The sequence below is a fragment of the Panthera uncia genome, chromosome A2, assembly GCF_023721935.1.
Source record: "Panthera uncia isolate 11264 chromosome A2, Puncia_PCG_1.0, whole genome shotgun sequence".
Lineage (NCBI taxonomy): Eukaryota > Metazoa > Chordata > Mammalia > Carnivora > Felidae > Panthera > Panthera uncia.
Genome location: NC_064816.1, coordinates 7,143,786 through 7,164,445, shown reverse-complemented (window position 1 = coordinate 7,164,445; position 20,660 = coordinate 7,143,786). Strand labels below are relative to the sequence as shown.

The 20,660-nt window shown below is 57.3% G+C and overlaps 1 protein-coding gene across 4 annotated transcripts; it reads left to right on the top strand.

The window, feature by feature from the left end:
* The first annotated feature begins 371 nt into the window (after nucleotides 1-371).
* TYK2 (tyrosine kinase 2) lies at nucleotides 372-20,314 on the top strand. Of its 4 annotated transcripts, XM_049642374.1 has the most exons (25): nucleotides 373-450; nucleotides 1,323-1,501; nucleotides 1,767-1,982; nucleotides 6,891-7,014; nucleotides 7,147-7,294; nucleotides 7,647-7,810; nucleotides 9,401-9,767; nucleotides 10,166-10,363; nucleotides 10,459-10,619; nucleotides 12,471-12,579; nucleotides 12,671-12,860; nucleotides 12,934-13,037; nucleotides 13,122-13,304; nucleotides 13,390-13,477; nucleotides 14,404-14,531; nucleotides 15,414-15,549; nucleotides 15,633-15,787; nucleotides 16,527-16,677; nucleotides 17,104-17,201; nucleotides 17,469-17,661; nucleotides 17,989-18,107; nucleotides 18,441-18,613; nucleotides 18,829-18,946; nucleotides 19,379-19,489; nucleotides 19,575-20,314. In XM_049642374.1, the coding sequence occupies exons 3-25, from the start codon at nucleotides 1,787-1,789 to the stop codon at nucleotides 19,707-19,709; spliced, it is 3,549 nt and encodes a 1,182-aa protein (XP_049498331.1). In that variant the 5' UTR covers nucleotides 373-450; nucleotides 1,323-1,501; nucleotides 1,767-1,786; the 3' UTR covers nucleotides 19,710-20,314. The 4 variants fall into 4 exon arrangements, with proteins under 4 accessions (XP_049498332.1, XP_049498331.1, XP_049498333.1 ...); XM_049642375.1 differs by lacking the exon at nucleotides 1,323-1,501 and having other exon boundaries at nucleotides 372-450; XM_049642376.1 differs by lacking the exon at nucleotides 373-450 and having other exon boundaries at nucleotides 645-1,501; nucleotides 10,462-10,619.
* The last annotated feature ends 346 nt before the right edge of the window (nucleotides 20,315-20,660 follow it).

Genomic DNA, 20,660 nt, shown 5'->3' with positions numbered 1-20,660 from the left:
TGAATGGCGGTTGGCTGGGCTGCAGCCTTGATCGCCAAGATAAGGACATGGGGTTTACACCAAGTCCCAAAGCCTAACTTTGGCCCACCGTCCGCGTGGGCAATTGCTTAGGCGTCACTGGCCGGCCACACTCTGCAGCCACCCCAGCGAGCCACCCCTTCCGCATCTCCGCCCACTTTCCCCAACAGCCAGTCGCTGACGCTGAAGCGCATCCAGGAGCCGCCCCAGCCAATCGCGGTTGGGGGTGGGGGAAAGTGAAGCTGAGGACCAATAGGAACTCCGCCATTGCAACGAAAGGACCAATGGTTACCTGCGACGGGTCACAGCGGCGGCCAATGACTATGCCCATTTCAGGTGGCCAATAGGAGGCGGTGTCTCGGCGGCAATTTGGCGGCTGCTGCCCTTGGCTGTGGGGCGGGGTCCCGGGTCCTAGCCAGAGTCCGGGAAAGGGTGAGCCAGGTGCCGCCGGGAGGTCTTCTAGAGGGAAGCGGCCGGCGGGAGGCGCGGCTGGAGGCGGGGAGCGGGCGGAGGGGGAGAGGGGGTTGCGGGGAGGGGAGGAGAGGGGGGAGTGGCTGCGCTTGGCCGGTGGGCGGGCGGGGGGGGGGACGGTGAGGATAGCAACACCCGCTGCCTTGTGACTGGTCAATGGTGGGTGCACCTCGTGGTTCCTACCCCTGCCAGCGAAGTTTCGAGGTTTGGGTGTTTGTTTGGGGGGGGGGGGGGGGGGGGGGGGGGGCGGACTTCCTGGGTGGAGACCTCCCACCCCATTTGCAAAGCTGGCTCTGGACCCGGTGGGAATGAGGAAGGAGGAAATGGACGTCCCCACCATATTTTCTCAAATGTTAACACATAATAATAGCGAATATTTATTAAGTACTTACAGCCTGCCAGGCCCTGTGCTGAGCGCCCTCCCTGCCTCATCTCATTGAATCCTGCCAACAACGCTTTGAGGGAGGAGAGGCTGTTATATGCCCATTTTCCAGATGAGGAAACAGGCTCAGAGAGGGGCTGATTGCTGAGGAATCTGACATTGTGCTATGACGACATTCTCTTCTCCGGATCACTGTTTATCTTAAAACTGGAGGACTTGGAGGCCTGAGGCCCGGGCCTGGCTCTAGAAAAAACCCCACAGCTGGATTGAAGGGAGAAAATGAAACACAACCTGTCCTAGGCTCAGGGGAGTCGGCAGTACCTGGGGTTACTCACCGGGGTAGATGTGGGAGGCAGGAATCTTGGCCTGTAAGAGAAGGACGATGGAAGCAATAATAATGGTTTTATTCTTGTTTTTGTCATATTTGTTATTTTTTCATGCCTGCATTAAGGGCTGAGCTGTGATGTTACAACCATCTTTTCATGGCAATGCTCCCAACATCTCCATTTTCCAATGGGGAAACTGAGGCCCAGTGTGGCTAAGTGCCTTGTCTGATTTGACACGGAGAGATCCAAGATTTGCCCCCCTGGTCTGTTTCACCACACCTGCCTGCCTGTTGATTTTGGGAAGGTGGGTTCAAAACAGGTTTTTATATTGGTGCAAACCTGTCCAATAAAGGGGTTCATTATTGTTCATGACAGATCTAATGGGTGCGGGCATGTTCTCTAACTCCATCAAACAGATGTAGAAACAGGCTCAGGGAGGGGAATTGGGTATCTGAGGTCATACAGAGAGGGGGTTCCAGAATCTTCCCCTCAGGCCTCAGCCTGGATGAGTGGAAGGTTGAGGGGACGTCAGGTCAAGGTCTGGGGGCTGATGGCCTGTCTCTTCCCAGCCAAGCCAGCTGTCAAGAGCATGCCTCTGTGCCGTTGGGGTGCCACCACCAGGGACAGCAGGCCTGATGGGGATGAGGCTCAGCCCATGGTCTCCAGGGGAGGCCTAAAGGTCCTTCTGCACTGGGCTGGCCCTGATGGCGGGGACCCCTGGGTCACCTTCAGCGAGGCCACACTGACCGCAGAGGAGGTCTGCATCCACATCGCACACAAAGTCGGTGAGTCTGGGGCATCGGCCATGTGGTGGGGGTGGGGGGTGAGGGTGCTGAGAGCAGCAGCTGGGCCCATCCATCCATCCATCCTTCTGCCCATTCGAATATTCAGCAGACATCGAGTGAGGAACTGTAGTGTGCCAGCCCCAAATCACCGCCTTTGGAGAGCTGATATTCCAATAGGAAAACCAGCAAGGAACACAATGAATAGGAAACAGCAGAGATGGCTGATGGAGAAAAATAAAAAATTCAGGAAAGGCCACTTGGCTGGCTCAGTTGGTAGAGCATGTGACTCTTGACCTCAGGGTTGTGAGTTCAAGCCCCAGGTTGGGTGTAGAGATTACTTAAGAAAAAAAATCAGGGGCGCCTGGGTGGCTCAGTCGGTTAAGCGGCCAACTTCGGCTCAGGTCATGATCTCGCGGTCCGTGAGTTCGAGCCCCGCGTCGGGCTCTGTGTTGACAGCTCAGAGCCTGGAGCCTGTTTCGGATTCTGTGTCTCCCTCTCTCTGACCCTCCCCTGTTCATGCCCTGTCTCTCCCTGTCTCAAAAATAAATAAAACGTTTAAAAAAAATTAAAAAAAAAAATCAGGAGAGAGGGAGGGAGCCACAGGGATGTCTAGGGGGAGATGGTACACGACAGAGGGAACCGCATGGGCAAAAGCCCTGAGGTGGGAATTTGCCAGAGACAGCAAGGAGGCTGACATGCCTGTAGCAGAGTGAGTGGAGGGGAGGCAGGACTAAGCGAGGGCAGGGAGGTGATGGGGGCAGGTCGGGCAGGGCTTGGTGGGCCTCAGGGAGGACTTGGGACTTTACCCCAAGTGAGGTGGTTGCTATGGAGGACCGTGAACAAAGGAGGGACGTGACTGGACTCAGGTATCCTAGGTGCTCTCTGGCTGCTCTGTGCGGAATAGACTGGTGGGGGAGGGTGGGTGCGGGGAGACCAGGGTGGCGGTGACCTCCAGCCGGGGGATATGGGGGAGAGGTCAGCCAGGGCTAGATCTTACGGTGCCTTAAATGCCAGAGGGAGGAGTTCGTAGTTTACGCTTTTCTCCCGAGAGCCGTAAGGAACTATGGAATGGCTGAGAGCCTACAGTAGAAGTACCAAATGTAATCTTTTGGGAAAGTTTTATTTATTTATTTATTTTGAGATCGAGAGAGAGAGAGAGAGAGAGAGAGAGAGAGAGAGAGAACGTGCATGAGCAGCGAAGAGGGGCAGAGGGGGAGAGAGAGAAAGAGAGAGAATCCCGAGCAGGCTCCATGCTGAGCTTGATCCAATGTGGGGCTTGATCCCACAACCCTGGGAACATGACCTGAACCTAGTCAAGAGTCAGTCGCTTAAGGGCTCCTGGGTGGCTCCGTCGGTTAAGCGTTCCACCTCAGCTCAGGCCATGATCTCACAGTCCGTGGGTTCGAGCCCCGCATCAGGCTCTGTGCCGACAGCTTGGAGCCTGGAGCCTGCTTTGGATTCTGTGTCTCCCTCTCTCTCTCTGCGCCTCCCCCACTCGCGCTCTGTCTCTCCCTCGAAAATAAAATAAAAACATTTTTTAAAAAAATTAAAAAAAGAGAGAGACGCTCAACCAACTGAGTCACCCAGGTGCCCCCAAAAGTGTAATTTCTTCTTCCAGAGAAGGAGAAGGTCTGTCCAGTGGGACTTTGCTTATTGGCCCCGTCTTCCAGGAAATTCTCTCAAACCTCCTTACCCACAGTCTGATGGGGGCCTAATGGTGGATATCTATCACACGTTGCACTTTCCCATTGGTGGCCGATTCTTCAAGAGCTCAGATAGGAGTGCCGGGTGATGTGACGCATGCCTGGCAGAAGGAACAGGATTTGTAAAGGGCCCAGACAGCCTGATCTTTGGAGGAAGCAAAAGACCTTAAGAGGGACTACATTGTGAGTTCTAAGAATTTGGTAAGGGAAGTAGGAATTGAAAGCGGAACCTTATTTGTCAGGGTCCAGGTCATGGTTATTCTGTGCTGAGGGGGTTGGGCTTTCTCATGGGGCAATGGGGAGCCGTGGAAAGTTCAAGCCAGAGAGCAAAACAGATTGGTTCTTTAGGAAGCTGTCTCTCAGGGAGGCATTCTCCTTCTGCGGGAGGCAGTACACTTGGACACAGCGACCTTGAAGAGCGATTTGCATCATCCCACACAGTTCCACTCCTAGATGGGTACTTTACGGTCGCTCCGCTCATATGTTTTAGGAGACGCGTTCCAGAATGTTTGGAGCTGCTTCATTTATTTTAGTGAAGGATGGGAGGCTGTCTCAGAGTCCCTCTGTAGGAGAATGCATAAATTGCAGTCAGGTTGAATGCTGAAATGTTCTATAGTCAGGAAAAAGGAATTTCACCAAAGTTACACATGTCATGTGGGAAGTTTTTTTTTTTAATTTATTTAAGAGATTTTTGATGTTTATTTATGTTTGAGAGAGAGGGAGAGGGAGAAAAAATGTGAATGGGGGAGGGACAGAAAGAGAAGGAGACACAGAATCTGAAGCAGGCTCTAGGCTCTGAGCGGTCGGCCCAGAGCCCGATGCGGGGCTCGAACTCATGGACTGCGAGATCATGACCTGAGCTGAAGTCGGATGCTCAACCGACTGAGCCACCCAGATGCCCCATTTTTTATTTTAATTTTTATTTATTTTTTAATCTCTACACCTAACACCGGGCTACAAACTCATGACCCCGAGATCAAGAGTCACACGCTCTACCAACTGAGCCAGCCAGGCACCCTTCATGTGTGAGGTTTTAAAACCTATTGTAACTTGAAAAAGCAGGGGCACCTGGGGGTTTAGTCGATTAAGCATCTGACTTTGGCTCAGGTCGTGATCTCGCCCTTCTGAGTTCAAGCCCCGCATTGGGTTTGCGGCTGTCAGCGCAGATCCCACTTTGGATCCTCTCTCTCCCCTCTCTCTCAGAAATAAATAAACATTAAACAAAAAAATAAGAGGGGAGCCTGGGTGGCTCAGTTGGTTACGTGTCCAAATTTGGCTCAGGTCATGATCTCGTGGTTCGTGAGTTGGAGCCCCGTGTCGAGCTCTGGGCTGACAGCTCAGAGCCTGGAGCCTGCTTCGGATTCTGTGTCTCCCTCTCTCTCTGCCCCTCCCCGCTCATGCTCTGTCTCTCCCTCCTTCAAAAATAAATAAACGTTAAAAGGGCAGGATGCCTGGGTAGCTCAGTTGGCTAAGCGTCCGACTTTGGCTCAGGTCATGATCTCACGGTTTGTGGGTTTAACCCCCACGTAAGCTGTCAGCTCAGAGCCTAGAGCCTGCTTCGAATTCTGTGTCTCTGATTCTGTGTCTCTGTCTCTCTCTACCCATCCTCTGCTCGTGCTCTGTCTCTCTCTCTCTCTCTCTCTCTCTCTCTCTCTCAAAAAATGAATAAAGGTTAAAACAATTTTTTTTAAACTTTTTTTAACGTTTATTTATTTTTGAGACAGAGAGAGACAGAGCATGAACGGGGGAGGGTCAGAGAGAGAGGGAGACACAGAATCTGAAACAGGCTCCAGGCTCTGAGCCGTCAGCCCAGAGCCCGACGCGGGGCTCGAACTCACGGACCGCGAGATCATGACCTGAGCCGAAGTCGGCCGCTTAACCGACTGAGCCACCCAGGCGCCCCTAAAACAATTATTTAAATAAATAAAAATTTTAAAAAGGAAAAGAAAATTGTAGGGGCGCCTGGTTGGTTTAGATGGTTAAGCCTCCAACTCTTGGTTTCGTCTCAGGTCAGGATCTCACAGTTTGTGGGTTCAAGCCCTGCACTGACAGCGCGGAGCCTTCTTAGGATTCTCTCTCCCTTTCTCAGCCCTTCCCTGGCTGCTCACTCGCTCGCTCGCTCGCTCTCTCTCAAAAAATAAATAAACATTAAAAATTGAAAAAAAAACAAATTATAGAAGGACACCTATAGTGTAATATTAGATTTAGAGCTTATAACACTTGAGACTAGGTCATAGAGGATATGGAAATGATAAACTCTGTTTCAGGAGTATGGGTACCTCTTTACAGGAGGAGAAAGGAAGAGAATGTAGGCAGAGGCTTCCATTGTAGCAGTCAAGTTTTAGGTCTTTATCTTGTCTCTGTACTTTGGTGATTATAAATGATTCCGGATGGACTATCTTAGATGAAAATATTAAGTGACGTTTGTAAAAGGATGCCTTGGGTGGCCGGTGTGGGAAACAACAGCAAGTCTGGAGGCTGGACTAGGGCTGGGGTTTGGATCGGAAGGAACCCGGGGAGATTGGAAGATGCGGACAGAACAGGCCTTGTGACCCGTCTGATGTGGGGTGCTGGGGGGGAGTTGAGGACAAGGACCAAGTCCTAGTTTAAAGAACTGGGCAGACAAGAGGCGGGTCTGGGGACCTGAGACAAGATCTCTTTGAAACAAGGCACATCTAAGAGGGCTCTCGCATCCAGGGGGAGACAGCCAGGAGGCAGGTGGCTCTTCCCCCGGGGCTGGAGTTCAGAGCGAGACCAGGCAGAGTGCCAGCAGTTTGTAGAGTTGGGTGGGTCAGTCTAGGATAGGTTCTCGCTCTAGGAATGGCAGCCTCCCAAATTTTCCTGGGTCAAGGGCAGCAAAGGTTTACCTAAAATCTAATGCAGATTGAATGATTCACTTCTATCTTGTAGCTTCGGCACAAGGGGTCTCCACCACCCCTGTGACAGGGAAGATGCGAGACAGTTTATTTCCTGGCCTGGGAATCTGCGTCTCCCTTCCGCCAACATCCCGTTGTCCAGAAACCAGGATAGGAAATCTTGTCTGTGAAGCCGCAGCATGGTCAACATGTTGCATTGCGCTCGATGTGCAGGAGGAGCAGAGGGGAGGGAGGGGAGGGAGGGGAGGGGAGGGCCGGGCCTATGAGGGGGTCCACAAGGCAGATGGCAGCAGCTGCGGACTCCTCATCTTGTTTCTTCCCTGTTCCAGGCATCACTCCATCCTGCCTCAATCTCTTCGCCCTCTTTGATGCCCAGGCCCAGGTGTGGCTGCCCCCAAACCACATCTTGGAGGTCTCCAGAGACACGAACCTGACATTGTACTTCCGCATGAGGTGGGTGAAGGCCCCTCGGAAGTCTTGCCCCCTTTTGTTCTGCCCCCCTCGTTCCCCCGCTCCCCACCTTCCTGGAGCTGATCTGAGTCCACGCTAAGGCCCCAGCTGTTCCCCCTCCCTCCCCTCTTGCAGGTTTTATTTCCGGAACTGGCACAGCATGAATCCTCAGGAGCCGGCCGTGTACCGCTGTGGGCCCACCAGGGCCAAGTCTTCCTCGGAACAGGCAGAGCAGGGCGTGCAACTCCTGGACCCAGCCTCCTTTGAGTACCTCTTTGAGCAGGTGTGTGCAGGGCTGCTGGGGACGTGGGGCTGTTTGTGAGGGACTCAGGGGTAGCTGAGGAGCCCCACTTCCCTCCCCAGTTCACTAAAGCGAATAGGTTTCAGCCCTTGCCGTCTGGGATCCTTTGGCTGTCTGAACCAAAGGGTTCTGAGACAGGATTGCGTGGGAGAGAGTGCTGTGATCAATTAGTGATGTCTGCCACAGGCCGAGGGTGGGGCAGAGGAGGCATGTCTGCTGCGTATTTGGCCTTTCCAGAAAATGGGGGTTCCCTCCCATCCCGAAAGTGGACAGAAGCCAGAGAGGGAACAGGTTTTCATGCCTCCCTTTCTGCCCGCTCCCCCCACCCACCCAGGGCAAGCACGAGTTTGTGAATGATGTGGCACCACTGTGGGAGCTGTCGAGCGAGGAGGAGATCCACCATTTTAAGAACGAGAGCCTGGGCATGGCCTTTCTGCACCTCTGCCACCTCGCCCTTTGCCATGGTATCCCCCTGGAGAAGGTGGCCAAGAAGATCAGGTGTCCGGGAATGGGGCGGGGACAGGTATCTGGGAGTCACGGTAGACCTTGCATCCTGCAACGTCTTCATTCGGCAAACGCTTGTTCAGTGCCTGCCGTATGCTGGCGCTGGTGCCGGGTGCCGAGTGCCGAGGCCACAACAGTGAACGAGTCAGACAAACATCACTGTCCTCTCGGAGCTCACGTCTGGTCAAGGAGCCAGGCAGCACACAGAACGGCAAAAGCGAAAGGTCCAGGGTTTCAGGTGATGCTACACGCAGAGGGGAAAAAATTAAGCAGGAAGGGAGGAAGAAGGAGAAGGTAGCATTCAGATTCCAAGGTTTGAAGGAAGTGAAGGAGGGAGCGTGGTGCGTATCCGGGAGGAGGGCGTCCCGAACAGAGAGAACAGCCAGTGGGGAGACCCCGAGGCCTGGCAGATATGTTGGAGGATGTGTAGGTGGAGCAGAGTAAACTCGGAGAGTTCCTTAGAGTTCAAGGGGAGGAAGGACAGAGGAGCATGGGGAGCTGGGAGTGAGCTGTCCGCACCTCCATTGTTGTGAGGGCCTGGGTAATCCGGGTACACTGCCTGGAGGGGGCAGCGAGCGAAACGGATCCCACAAGACCAACAGTTCTTAAAGCACATGTCTTTCCGTTTCTGTCATGTTATCACTCTGGAAGACCCAGGCTGGGACAACAAAGTCCAAGGTGCTTGGGAGCCCGGAGGGAGTACCCCCTCTAGCCTCGACATCAGAGAATGCTCCCTGGGAGAAGTGACATTTCTGCTAAGACCTGAAGTTTGAGTCAGCTTTGTCCAGATGTGGACTGTGTTGGCCAAACATTCTAAGCAGAGGGAAAAGCGTACGCCAAGGCCCAGAGGCAGTAGGCGGCAGCAGCCTTCTTCTTGGAGATCTGAACTTGGAATATGGGGGCCTGAGTCCACCAGGCTGTAGTCAGGGGACCTTTCTCCCAAGGGCTCCAAGGAGCCCTGGGAAGCTTGGAAGTGGGGGCGAGAGGCAGCTAAAACCTCAAGCTTTTGGATCGCTCTGATCTAGGGGTGGGAGAGAGGGCTTGGGACATGGAGACTGAGGCTCAGAAATCTGTTAGCTAAGTGAGCTGTACTGGAGGTCAGATGCCGGACAGGCGGTGGGAGAAGAGGGGAGAGGATAAGGGTTTGTGAGGAGCAGAGGGGCCTCCCAGAGCTGTGCCTTTTGTCGATAATCATCATATCAGTGATAAAAACTAATCGTGACTTCTCCAGTAGTAACACCTGACGTTCACATAGGTCTTACCATGTGCCAGTCAGCAGCCCTCAGGCCTCAGGCCTGGAAGTGGGCCCTGTTTGATCCCACCCTATATACGAGAAGACCGAGCGCTTTAGGAGGTTGTCCAAGAGCTGGGATTTTAGCCCCATCGTCTGCTCCAGAATTCTGACACCGGCTGGCCTCCCTGTGCTGGCCCTTTATCGCGTTGCTCTCTTTCCCCCTGCACGACGGCCGGCCTGTTTTCTAGACGAGGCAGCTGAGGTTCGGAGAGGTTAGGCCGCTCACCCAGCGTGACGCAGCTCGGCCTGCAACCGGGCTCCTGACCAGCCCTTCCTGGTTGCCCCCCCAGCTTCAAGGACTGCATCCCGCGCTCCTTCCGGCTGCAGCTGCGGCGGCACAACGCGTTAACACGGCTGCGCCTACGGAGACTCTTCCGCAGGTTTGTGCGGGCCTTCCAGCCGGGCCACGTCTCCCAGCCGGTCATCATGGTCAAGTACCTGGCCACGCTGGAGCAGCTGGCACCCCGCTTCGGCACGGAGCGCGTGCTCGTGTGCCGGCTGGAGGAGCAGGCCCGGGCCGTGGGGGACCCCTGCTACGTCCAGGACGGGGGCCAGTCCCCCCCGGAGCCTGGGCCTGAATTGGCCCCCGGACCCCCTACTCATGAGGTGCTGGTGACAGGCACGGGTGGCATCCGGTGGCGGCCAGTCCAGGCAGAGGTGAGCAGAGTGCCTCTTCCATCCGGGGGCCCAGGTGGCTGGGGCTGGGCTTCCTGCTCAGCCTTGGCCTCCAAGGGTGGCTGCCGTGAGCCCTTTCCCCACATGGCGCTGGGGTGTGTGTCCCCTGGGGTGGATTTTTGGGAGCAGCCTCTGTCTCCCCCCTAGGGACCTACTTTCTGAGGTCTGCATCTCTGAGGGACCCTCGTCTGGTACCTGGGGCGAGAGGGCTCAGCTCCCCCTCTCTTCCTCCCTGAGGTTCTGTCTTCTGGCGTGTGTGTCTCTTGGGGGAAGGTCTCCGTCCCATCTGTGACACGGGGACTTAGGGGGATGCCTGAGGAGCCTGTCCCCGGGAAAACTGTGCGGGGGACTAAGCTGGCACGGCCCTGCTGGGTTTCCAGGGTCCCAGTGGCGATGGTTGCAGCAGGAACCCCCGTGCTGGCCCATCAGGGAAGAAAAGCAAGGCCCAGGAGGTGGGCAACCAGCCAGTGGACAGGCCTCAGGAAGCGCCGTGGGCCTACTTCTGTGACTTCCAGGACATCACCCACGTGGTGCTGAAAGAGCGCCACGTCAGCATCCACTGTCAGGACAAGTGCCTGGTGGGGCCCTGGGGCTGCGGGCCTGAAGCGGGGCGCGGGGGGCGCGTCTGGTCTGCGATGGCTGCCTGACGTTCCCCCACCCCCACCCCGGCCAGCAGGAGCTCACCCTGCCTTCCCGGGCTGTGGCCCTGTCCTTGGTGTCGCTGGTGGACGGCTATTTCCGCCTGACGGCCGACTCGAGCCACTACCTGTGCCGGGAGGTGGCCCCTCCGCGGCTGGTGATGAGCATCCGGGATGGCATCCACGGGCCCTTGCTGTGAGTGCTGGGAGGGCGGCTGGGTGACATGGGGCGACGTGGGGCTGCCAGCCGGGCCGCAAGCTCCAGGGACGGTGAGGCTTGAACGAGGTGTTTGTATCGAGGTCTTCGCGTGCGTTCACATTAGTGTGTGTGTGTGTGCTCACCTCCGTGTGAGAGTATACACGTGCGAGCAAGCCTTCCTGTCTTAGTACATACCTACGCGTGTGAGCGCAGCTGTGAGTGTGGCCGTGTGTAAGCACACACGTGCACATGCATCTGTGCCTATGGCGTCCATGTGTGTACACGTGTGTGCATGCCCGTGGGTGCACACGTGTTCGCCTGTGTGGGTGCATGTGTGGGAGTGGATGCACGTGTGCACGCCTCGGGTTACAGGGGGAGAGAGGGTGCCTGCCGCGGCGTGGGCACGTGTCATGACAGTACCTGGGTCTGGGACTGTCACCACACGTTTAACGGCTCTTTGGGTGTGCGGCTGTGTTTTATGATTGCATATAAAATCGTCATTGCCTGTTTTTACGTGACGGGACGGGTGATCTTTGTGGAGCTGTAGGTTGGACAAACGCTAGTGGCCCTTCACATACATGCGTGTTTACATCCCCACAGGTGTGTGTGTGTGTCCTGGTAATTGTAGGTCACTGTCTGTGCAATTCTGTTCGGACATATGGGGCCAAGGACGTCAAGTGTCAGTACTTAAGTGGTCCTCAGACACGCGTGTGGCCATCCTGCATGCTCCTGGGTCAGGGTTTGTGACTCGCGGTTCGTCTGTGCCTCATACCTGTGCCTGGGCGGTCCTGCGCCATCTGCGGCCCCGGGACGGGCCATCGAGGTGTCTAAGAGGTCCGACGGCTCGGAGCCTGGTCTCTACCCCAGAGGAGGGTGAAGCGGCCATCCCACCTCCTGAGGGCCGTGGCTGTGCCATGTCCCAGCCGATGTGCACGGCCACCCGTCCTGGGGTCCGGGGGCCGCATCGGCGTGTGTCCTGGTCTGTTTGGGCGGCTAGGACAGTAGCATTGGCTGAGTGACGTAGAGGCAACGGATGTTTGGTTCTCATAGTTCCAGAAGCCGGAAGTCCAAGTTCAAGGTGCAGGCAGGTCCGGTGTTCAGTTGAGAGCCCCGCCTCCTGGGTCATAGACAGCCCTCTGGCTGGGTCCTCACGTGGAAGGGGCAGGCGAGCTCTCTGAGGTCCTTCTATAAGGGCACTGATCTTATTCGTGGGCTTGCCACCCTCGTGACCTGATCACCTCCCAGAGGCCCCACTTCCTCACAGCGTCACCTTGGGGGTTAGGTTTCAGCACAGGAATTCCAGGGACACACGGACATTCAGTCTGTAGTAGCACGTGAGCCCCCGCACGCGTAGGTGTCTGGGCCTCTGTGGCTGCAGCCCACGTACTGCCTATCTGTGCTCACGACGTTGTCACCTCTGGGTCTGGGATATCGATGCCCCGTGCCACCACGTCATAACGGGTAAGCGGCTGCGTCTGTGACTGTTGTCCTATGAACGTGCGACAGACTACGTGCTGCGTGTCAAGGTGGCTGGCAGGGTGTGTGCCCATCCAGTGTCTGAATGCAGTTGACTGTCTGTGTGTGTGTTACCATGTTGGTGACACTGTCCAGCCGTTGTCACACACGAGCGTATGCCTCTTGTGGTACCTCTGTCGCCCCGGGAGTGTTCGTGTGCAAGACCGTGTCTAATTGGTATGCGTCTGTGTTCAGACTCAGCGTCTGCACGTAAGTGCCCGAGTCTGACATTTGTCAGGCTCGTTTGCCAGGGAGGTTTCGTGTGTCCTTGTGGCCAGGCGCGGGTCCAGCCGTACCCCGGGGTTCCCCGACACGCCCCCTTGTCTTCTACAGGGAGCCATTCGTGCTGGCCAAGCTGCGGCCCGAAGATGGCCTCTACCTCATCCACTGGAGCACCAGCCACCTCAACCGTCTCATCCTCACGGTGGCCCAGCGAGACCAGGTGGGCCTGGGGCGGGGGTCCCAGGCCGGGGCTGGGCGCGCTCCCTGCCTGGACCCCTGCTCACCGCCCCCACCCCTGCCACCTGCCCCAGGCACCTGGCGGGCAGCAGCTGCACCTCCGTAAATTCCCCATTGAGCTGCGGGCCGGGAGCTTCGAGCTGGAGGGCTGGGACCGCTCCTTCCCGAGCGTGCGGGAGCTGCGCACCGCCCTGCAGGGCTGCTCGCTGCGGGCGGGGGACGACTGTTTCTCCCTGCGCCGCTGCTGCCTGCCACGGCCCGGAGGTATGGTACGGGGAGCCGTGGGGGGGACGTCTCCCCCCTTGCCAGCCCACGGTGATGTCACTTCAACCCCCAGAGCTCTCCAACCTCATCATCATGCGTGGGTCTCGGGCCAGCCCTGGGCCACTCAACCTCAGCCAGCTCAGCTTCCACCGCGTCTGCCAGGATGACATTACTCGGGTCCGTGCAGTCGGGGCTCCGGGGCACTGGGGAGGGCGGCCTCGAGCTGTTGTCATGGAGACGTTCTGTGCTCTGTCCCTCCAGCTGTCTCACTTGGGCCAAGGCACGAGGACCAATGTGTATGAGGGCATCTTACGGGTGGGGGAAAGAGGCCCCAAGGAGGGCACGGCAGATGGTGGGGACCCCCCCACGCCCAGTGGGGACCGTGGACAGGAGCTACGAGTGGTACTCAAGGTGCTGGATCCCAGTCACCACGACATCGCCCTGGTGAGTGAGCACCGCCAGGGGCCAGGTGGCAGGATGGGGGGGACGGTCAGGGTCTGTGGCCACCTGACCTGCCCCACGTCCATAGGCCTTCTACGAGACAGCCAGCCTCATGAGCCAGGTCTCCCACGTGCACCTGGCCTTTGTGCACGGCGTCTGCGTGCACGGCTCTGAGAGTGAGTGGGTCCCCCACCGCCCCCCGCTTTGCGGTCCCCACTTATACCCACTCCCTGGGTCGTACCCTGACCCTTGACCTGTGTCTTCACCCCTGACTCCACGCTCCACCTTGACTTATACCATGATCTCCAACTACACACCTCAAACTGTGGCTACTCGACCTTCAACCTGTACCCCACCCCCTGACTGTATCCCAACACTCACTTTGCATCCTCATCCCTGACTATACCTTGACTTTTCCCTCTACTCCAGTACCTGGCTGTACCCTAACCCTTGACCTACACCCTGACTCCTGGCTGGATCCCTAGCCCACCCACCACCTGACACCCCTAGTCCCCGGCATCTCTCGACTCTCTGACCCCACTGGCATTGTGACCCCACGCAGACACCGGCACCGTTGGGCTCCCCAGTCCTCCCAGATCTCTTGCCTCCGCCCCTACCTCTACCCCTACCCTGTGTGTACCTCGAAACTCCACGTCCAGGGTGACCCCAGCCAGTAGCCCCCACATTCTCACCCCCACCTGTCCATTTCTCTGGCTTTCCCTCCAACGCGGGTCTGCACCCCGTGAGTGCCCCAATCTGGTGGGATCCTGTCAGCCCTTATGATGCCCCTGTCTTAACCTCCACACCCCACTCGCCTGTACCCACCCCCAGTTCCCCAGTGACATCCTCACGTTGTCACTTTACGTGTCAGCTTTCCCCGGCCCCACCCTGGACTCAGATGCCAGCGTTCACCTCTGCCTCACCCTGCACCCACATTGCCTACCCTCCATCCCGCATTTCCCCTCACCCCAGCGTCACTCCCAAGTTGCCCTCCGGGCCTCTGTCCCGACACCTTCCCCACCCACAGTCCCAGCCCCCGTGTCCTACCACCTGTGCCCTGGAGGGTGGAGGCAGGTGGGCAGCCCCTGCTGGGCCTTTGCAGACATCATGGTGACAGAGTACGTGGAGCACGGACCCCTGGATGTGTGGCTGCGGCGGGAGAGGGGCCACGTGCCTGTGGCCTGGAAGGTGGCAGTGGCCCAGCAGCTGGCCAGCGCTCTCAGCTACCTGGTGCGTGCTCGTGGGTGGGGCCTGGGTCGATGGGAGCGCCAGGGTGGCCTCAGCATTGGGTGTGGAGGCCTCAACACGTTATTTAATCCACACACTGGCCCTGGGGGATCTTTCCATGAACGTGTCCTGCTCACACACCCCTGTGGCTCCCATCTCCCCCAAGAGAACACCTCACCTCTCTATAGTGTCTGAGATCCCGTGGGGCTTGGCCTCAGTGGCCTCTGTCACTCTTGCCATTCATCCCTGCTCCTCCTGGCCTAGTCACCCCAGTTTCCAGAGCACCTCTGTGTGCCAGGCTCTGTCCTCGTCCCTGAGGACACAATGGAGAACAAAACAAAAGTCTCTGTCGTTAGGGAGCTGGGCACTTAGTTGGGAGGAACAAACAAATAATAATTAACTACATTGCGTAGTGTTTTAGGAAGTCGTAAGAACTACGGGGGGAAAAGCAGGGTCTGGGGAAGAAGCAAAGGTTTAAATAGATGGGTGGGGGAAGGCCTCACTAAGGTGACCTGGCGGTGAGGAAGGGAGTCCCGAGGGTATCTGGGTAAGTGCATTCTGGGAAGAAGGAATAGCCAGCCTAGAGGCCCTGGGGAAAGAGCTCCCCGGGCTTGGTTAGAGGAGAGCAGTTGGACCTGACCGGAAGTTTGGCCCCAGCTCTGGGAAAACTGGAAGGACCTACTAGGTGCCTAGTGCAACCCGGTCCCAATGACCACGTATTTGGATCCCCATGATGACCATGATCGTTTTATGGGTTTTGTGGTGTATTTGACCTCGGTTATTTCTTTCACGTGGGCCGTCCCTGTGGAGACCACATGGATGGGACTGGGGGCAGCATCTACAGCGCCCCCCCCTTGGCCATGCCCCCTTTCCACCCTACCACAGGAAGACAAGAGCCTGGTTCATGGTAATGTGTGTGGCCGGAACATCCTGCTGGCACGGCTGGGACTGGCGGAGGGCACCAGCCCCTTTATCAAGCTGAGCGATCCCGGTGTGGGCCTGGGTGCCCTTTCCAGGGAGGGTGAGGACCCGGGCAGGGCTGGGTTCAGGGACAGGCTTCCCCCCGCTCTTTTCACCCTTGGTGACTTCTGACCCTGGCTCCAGAGCGGGTAGAGAGGATCCCCTGGACAGCCCCCGAGTGCCTGTCAGGTGGGGCCAGCACCCTAACCACTGCAGCTGACAAATGGGGCTTTGGTGTCACCCTCCTGGAGATCTGCTTCGACGGGGAGGCCCCTCTGCAGGGCCGCGGCCCTTCCGAGGTATGTCCAGGGCTTGTCTGGGTCCGTCCTATAAAGGGGATTGGCACTTCCAAGATGTCCAGAGGGCATGTTCGGGGTCCAGAGCTGCCTCCCCTCTGGCTGTGTGGCCTCGTATCTCCGGGGCTCCATCAGGTTATCCGTCACTTGGGGTTAACCAGTCCCTACGTCATAAAGTCGTGACGTACAGCAAATAAGTGACGTGTTTCGGTTTTAAACAGAGCACCCGGGGCCGTGATGAGAGCAGCACAGGCTGTGGGAGTGAGGGAGTACCAGTGGACTCCCCGGAACCAGTTGAGGGGTCAGGCAAGGCTTCCCAGAGGAGGTTTAATCTAAGTGCAGAAATACTGCAGTGACCAGGCTAGGAAGCGCAGCCTAGGCCGAGGTCCCAGCATGTACGAAGGCCCCGAGGGTCTGGTGCGTTCAGATTGCTGCAGGAGCTTCCTGGAGGCAGACGGAGGAGGGGCTAGGCGCAGAGGTGGGTGGAAGCCAGGGCAGGAAGGGCCAAGTGTGAGGTGTTCGAGCACAGCACGCTCAGCTGGACTCGGGATCAAGTCCTGGCCCTGCAGTGGTGATCAAGTCTGCTTCCATTTGCCAAGCCTCAGCTGCCGCGTCTGTAAAATGGGAGTGACAAGAACAAGGACCTAGCTTGCTTTGAGAGCTTGACTGTTCGTTTGGAGAAGGGGACCAGGAGTGGGGGTGAGGGGTGGGCACTGACTCCTGTGGGTCCCCTTCCTGGCAGAAAGAGTGCTTCTACCAGAAGCAGCACCAGCTTCCTCAGCCCTCATGCCCGGAGCTGGCCACGCTCACCAGCCAGTGCCTGACCTATGAACCAGCTCAGCGGCCCTCCTTCCGCACCATCCTGCGTGACCTCACTCAGCTGCAGCCCCAGAGTGAGCCCCACCCCCTTGCTGGGACCCCTGCTTATGCCTGCATGGTGCACCTGAGGTTTCTGCACAGGGACTCAGCATGCGTGCCCGTTTCGAATGCACTTAAGGCTGTACGGATGCCTGTGCTCCCCTTAAAGTCTTATGTAGGGAGAGCCACAACCTCTTTGGACAAATTAGGCCCTTGCAGCAACTCTCTTGCTTTTGCTTTCTCTCTTGATGTAATACCCTTTACCCAATCTAAGAACTTCCAGGCGTCAGTTTTGATGCAGTCAGTTCTGTATTTTGGACAAGAAGTGGAATTTTGCAGCTGTTGCAAAAAAGTTTCCTTATATTTGAGATCAGATGCTGGGGGAGCAGACACCTGCTTTCTGTGCCTCCAAGTAGTTGGAAGAGTTAGGGGTCCAGTGACACCCACTGTGACTCTTCCAGATCTTGCTGACATCTTGGCTGTGAACCCCGACTCGCCTGCGTCAGACCCCACCGTTTTCCACAAGCGTTATTTGAAAAAGATCCGGGATCTGGGCGAGGTGAGGGGGCTGGGGCAGGGCCCGGACTGTCAAAAGCCCTCCTGGTGGAGTAAAAAGGGTTTGGGTCAGAAGTTAATATGAGTAGGGCCTGGCCTATGAGACCCTCAGCCTCAAAGGAGGCCCTGAGGATTTGAAAAGGAGGCCTAGGCCCCAAGGAGACCCCCTAACACGGAGTAGGTGGGGCCCAGGATTTTCCAAACAGACCCGACTGGAGTGGGTCCTGGGAAGCCGGGGTGGGGCCGACCCTCCTGCGTGCTCTGGGGCCAGGGTCATTTCGGCAAGGTCAGTCTGTATTGCTACGACCCGACTAACGACGGCACCGGCGAGATGGTGGCTGTGAAGGCCCTCAAGGCGGGCGGGGGCCCCCAGCTCCGCACTGGCTGGCGGCGGGAGATCGACATCCTGCGCACGCTCTACCACAAGCACATCGTCAAATACAAGGGATGCTGTGAGGACCAAGGTGGGCGGGGCTCGGTGGGCGGGGCCAGCAGGGCCTGGCCAATTACAGCTTCTGACTGGAGGACGCCCTCGGGTGGGGTGGTTGCGCCGGGGCTGCCTGCTTCCCACCTTGGCCCGCAGCTGCGGCCAGGACGGACGGGAGGGACCTTCGCTTCCGTCACCCGGGGATGTGGGGATGAGGTTTAGGCTGAGTTGTCCCACCTAAGGACCGGGCCTAGAGTGGCGAGTCAGGGCCTCGCCTGGGGTGGGGCGGGGGCGCTGCGGGGCTCGGGATGGGCGGCCCCCGGCCCCGGGCTCCATCCCCGCCCCGCTCCGCCTTCTGCATCAGGAGAGAAGTCGGTGCAGCTCGTTATGGAGTACGTGCCTCTGGGCAGCCTCCGGGACTACCTTCCCCGGCACAACGTCGGACTGGCCCAACTGCTACTCTTCGCCCAGCAGATCTGTGAGGTGGGCCAGTGGCCCCTCCTCTTTGGCCTGGCCTGAGGGTCCCATACAGTTGGCTCACCAGTCCCCAGGCCTGGGCCGGCTCCCCACGTCCCCAGTTTCCATTCGCCTGGAATCTCTGTGCCCACTTGGGCACGCCCGGCAGCCCAGTCCCTCCCGATTGTCCCACCCCTGCCATCACCTCTCCTCCCTTTTGCTGGGCTCCGCTTGCCATCCTGCCTGCTCCTGCACCTGCTCCCCGCCATCCTGACCTGATCGCCCCCTCCCCTCCTGATCCTGGTCAAGACTCCTCAGGCTCTACCCCGCCCCACTGATCTCGGCTCCCCCTCCCCCCAGGGCATGGCCTACCTTCATGCACAGCACTACGTCCACCGAGACCTGGCTGCCCGCAACGTGCTGCTGGACAACGACAGGCTGGTCAAAATCGGGGACTTTGGCCTAGCCAAGGCTGTGCCTGAAGGCCATGAGTACTACCGCGTGCGCGAAGATGGGGACAGCCCCGTATTCTGGTGACCAGACAGGACCAGCTGAAGTGGGGTGTCAGGGTCACCTGGGGCCGACAGGGGGAAGGAGATAGATGCTGGGGTCTCAGATGACAGGGTCTGATCCCAGTGAAATTGCCCCCCCACCCCGGTGGGGCCCTAACTGGGACCAGAGAGCTCCCAAGCCCCAGGTAAGACTCTAACCTGGTTTGGCCCAAGGCCTGAGTGCCCCATCCCCCCAGGTATGCTCCAGAGTGCCTGAAGGAGTGTAAGTTCTACTATGCATCCGACGTCTGGTCCTTCGGGGTCACCATGTATGAGCTGCTGACCTACTGTGACTCCAGCCAGAGCCCCCCTTCGGTGAGAGACAGGCCCTCAGCCCCACCCCATTCCAGAGGAGTTAGAAAGGCATGCATTGGATTCCCAGCCCCTCCACTTTAGCAAGGGTTTAATCCCTAATCCCATGGGGTTCAAGCCACACGTTGGATTTAGAGATTACTTAAAAGTCTTTAAAAAAAAAAAAAAAGATTCTGGATAGATAAAAACAGTTTGTAGAGAGACTTAGTAGCAAACACCTGTTTCAGACTTCCTCTATGAATGTTAGTTACCTAACTTCTACAGTAACCCCAGCGGTAGATGTTACTGCCCCCTTTTACAGGTGGCTAAACCAAGGCCCAGGGAGATGAAGTCATAAGTGTAAAGTTCTGCCCCAAGAAGCAGCAGAGGTGGGGCTAGAAGCCTCTGTCTAGGCAGACACACCTCCTGAATAGACCTTGTCTTGTTTGGGGGTAGAAATTCATCGAGCTCATAGGCCTCACCCAAGGGCAGATGACGGTGCTGAGGCTCACGGAGCTGCTGGAACGAGGGGAGAGGCTGCCGCGGCCAGAGAAATGCCCTTGCGAGGTGAGCCCTCTCTCCCCCCATTCACCTCCCCGTCAGCCGGCTGCAGAAAGAGCAGCCGCCACATTTCCAGTACTTTCCTCCCCAGATCTACCTCCTCATGAAGAACTGCTGGGAGGCAGAGGCCTCATTCCGCCCCACTTTCCAGAACCTCATCCCCATTCTCAAGACGGTCCAGGAGAAATACCAAGGCCAGGCCGCCTCAGTGTTCAATGTGTGCTGAAGCCTCTACCACCAGCTCTCAGGGCATTGGAGCAGACACCCAGGAGAGGGGCTCCCCGCCCCGAGAGGATCCCAAGGGGGAGAGGTCGGCCTCACCATTCCCTGTGCCTTATTCTGTCTGGAGACCCCACCTCTGTGAACGGACTTTCCTTATGTCTTAGTCCACTCGGGTTGCTTTACCAACACCTCTGGTGGGGGCGCTCACCAGCAAATGTATTTCTGACAGCTCTGGAGGCTGAGACATCCAAGATCAAGACACCAGCATGGTCACATTCTGGTGAAGGCCCTCTTGGTTCGTAGCCCACACCTGCTGGCTGTGTCCTCACAGGGTGGGAGAGGGCTAGGGAGCTCTCTGGAGTCTCTTTTGCAAAGACGCTTCTGAAGGTTCCACCCTCATGATCTAGCAGCTGCCAAAGGCCCACCTCCTAATACCATCACACTGAGCATTAGGATTTCAATGTAAGGATTCTGATGGGCGCTTGGGCGGCTCAGCTGCTTAAGCATCCGACTCTTGATCTCAGCTCAGGTCTTGATCTCGGGGTTGTGAATTCAAGCCCTGCGTTGGGCTCTGCACCAGGCGTGAAGCCTACTTTAAAAAAAATTTTTTTAGGGCGCCTGGGTGGCGCAGTCGGTTAAGCGTCCGACTTCAGCCAGGTCACGATCTCGCGGTCCGTGAGTTCGAGCCCCGCGTCAGGCTCTGGGCTGACGGCTCGGAGCCTGGAGCCTGCTTCAGATTCTGTGTCTCCCTCTCTCTCTGCCCCTCCCCCGTTCATGCTCTGTCTCTCTCTGTCCCAAAAATAAATAAAAAACGTTGAAAAAAAAAATTAAAAAAAAAATTTTTTTTGAGGGGATGCACACCTTCAGACTATAGCACTTTCCGTGGTTATGAGCCTGGGGCAGACCCCTGAGGGACCCAGGACCAGCAAGGACCTACTCAGGCCTTCGAATCCGA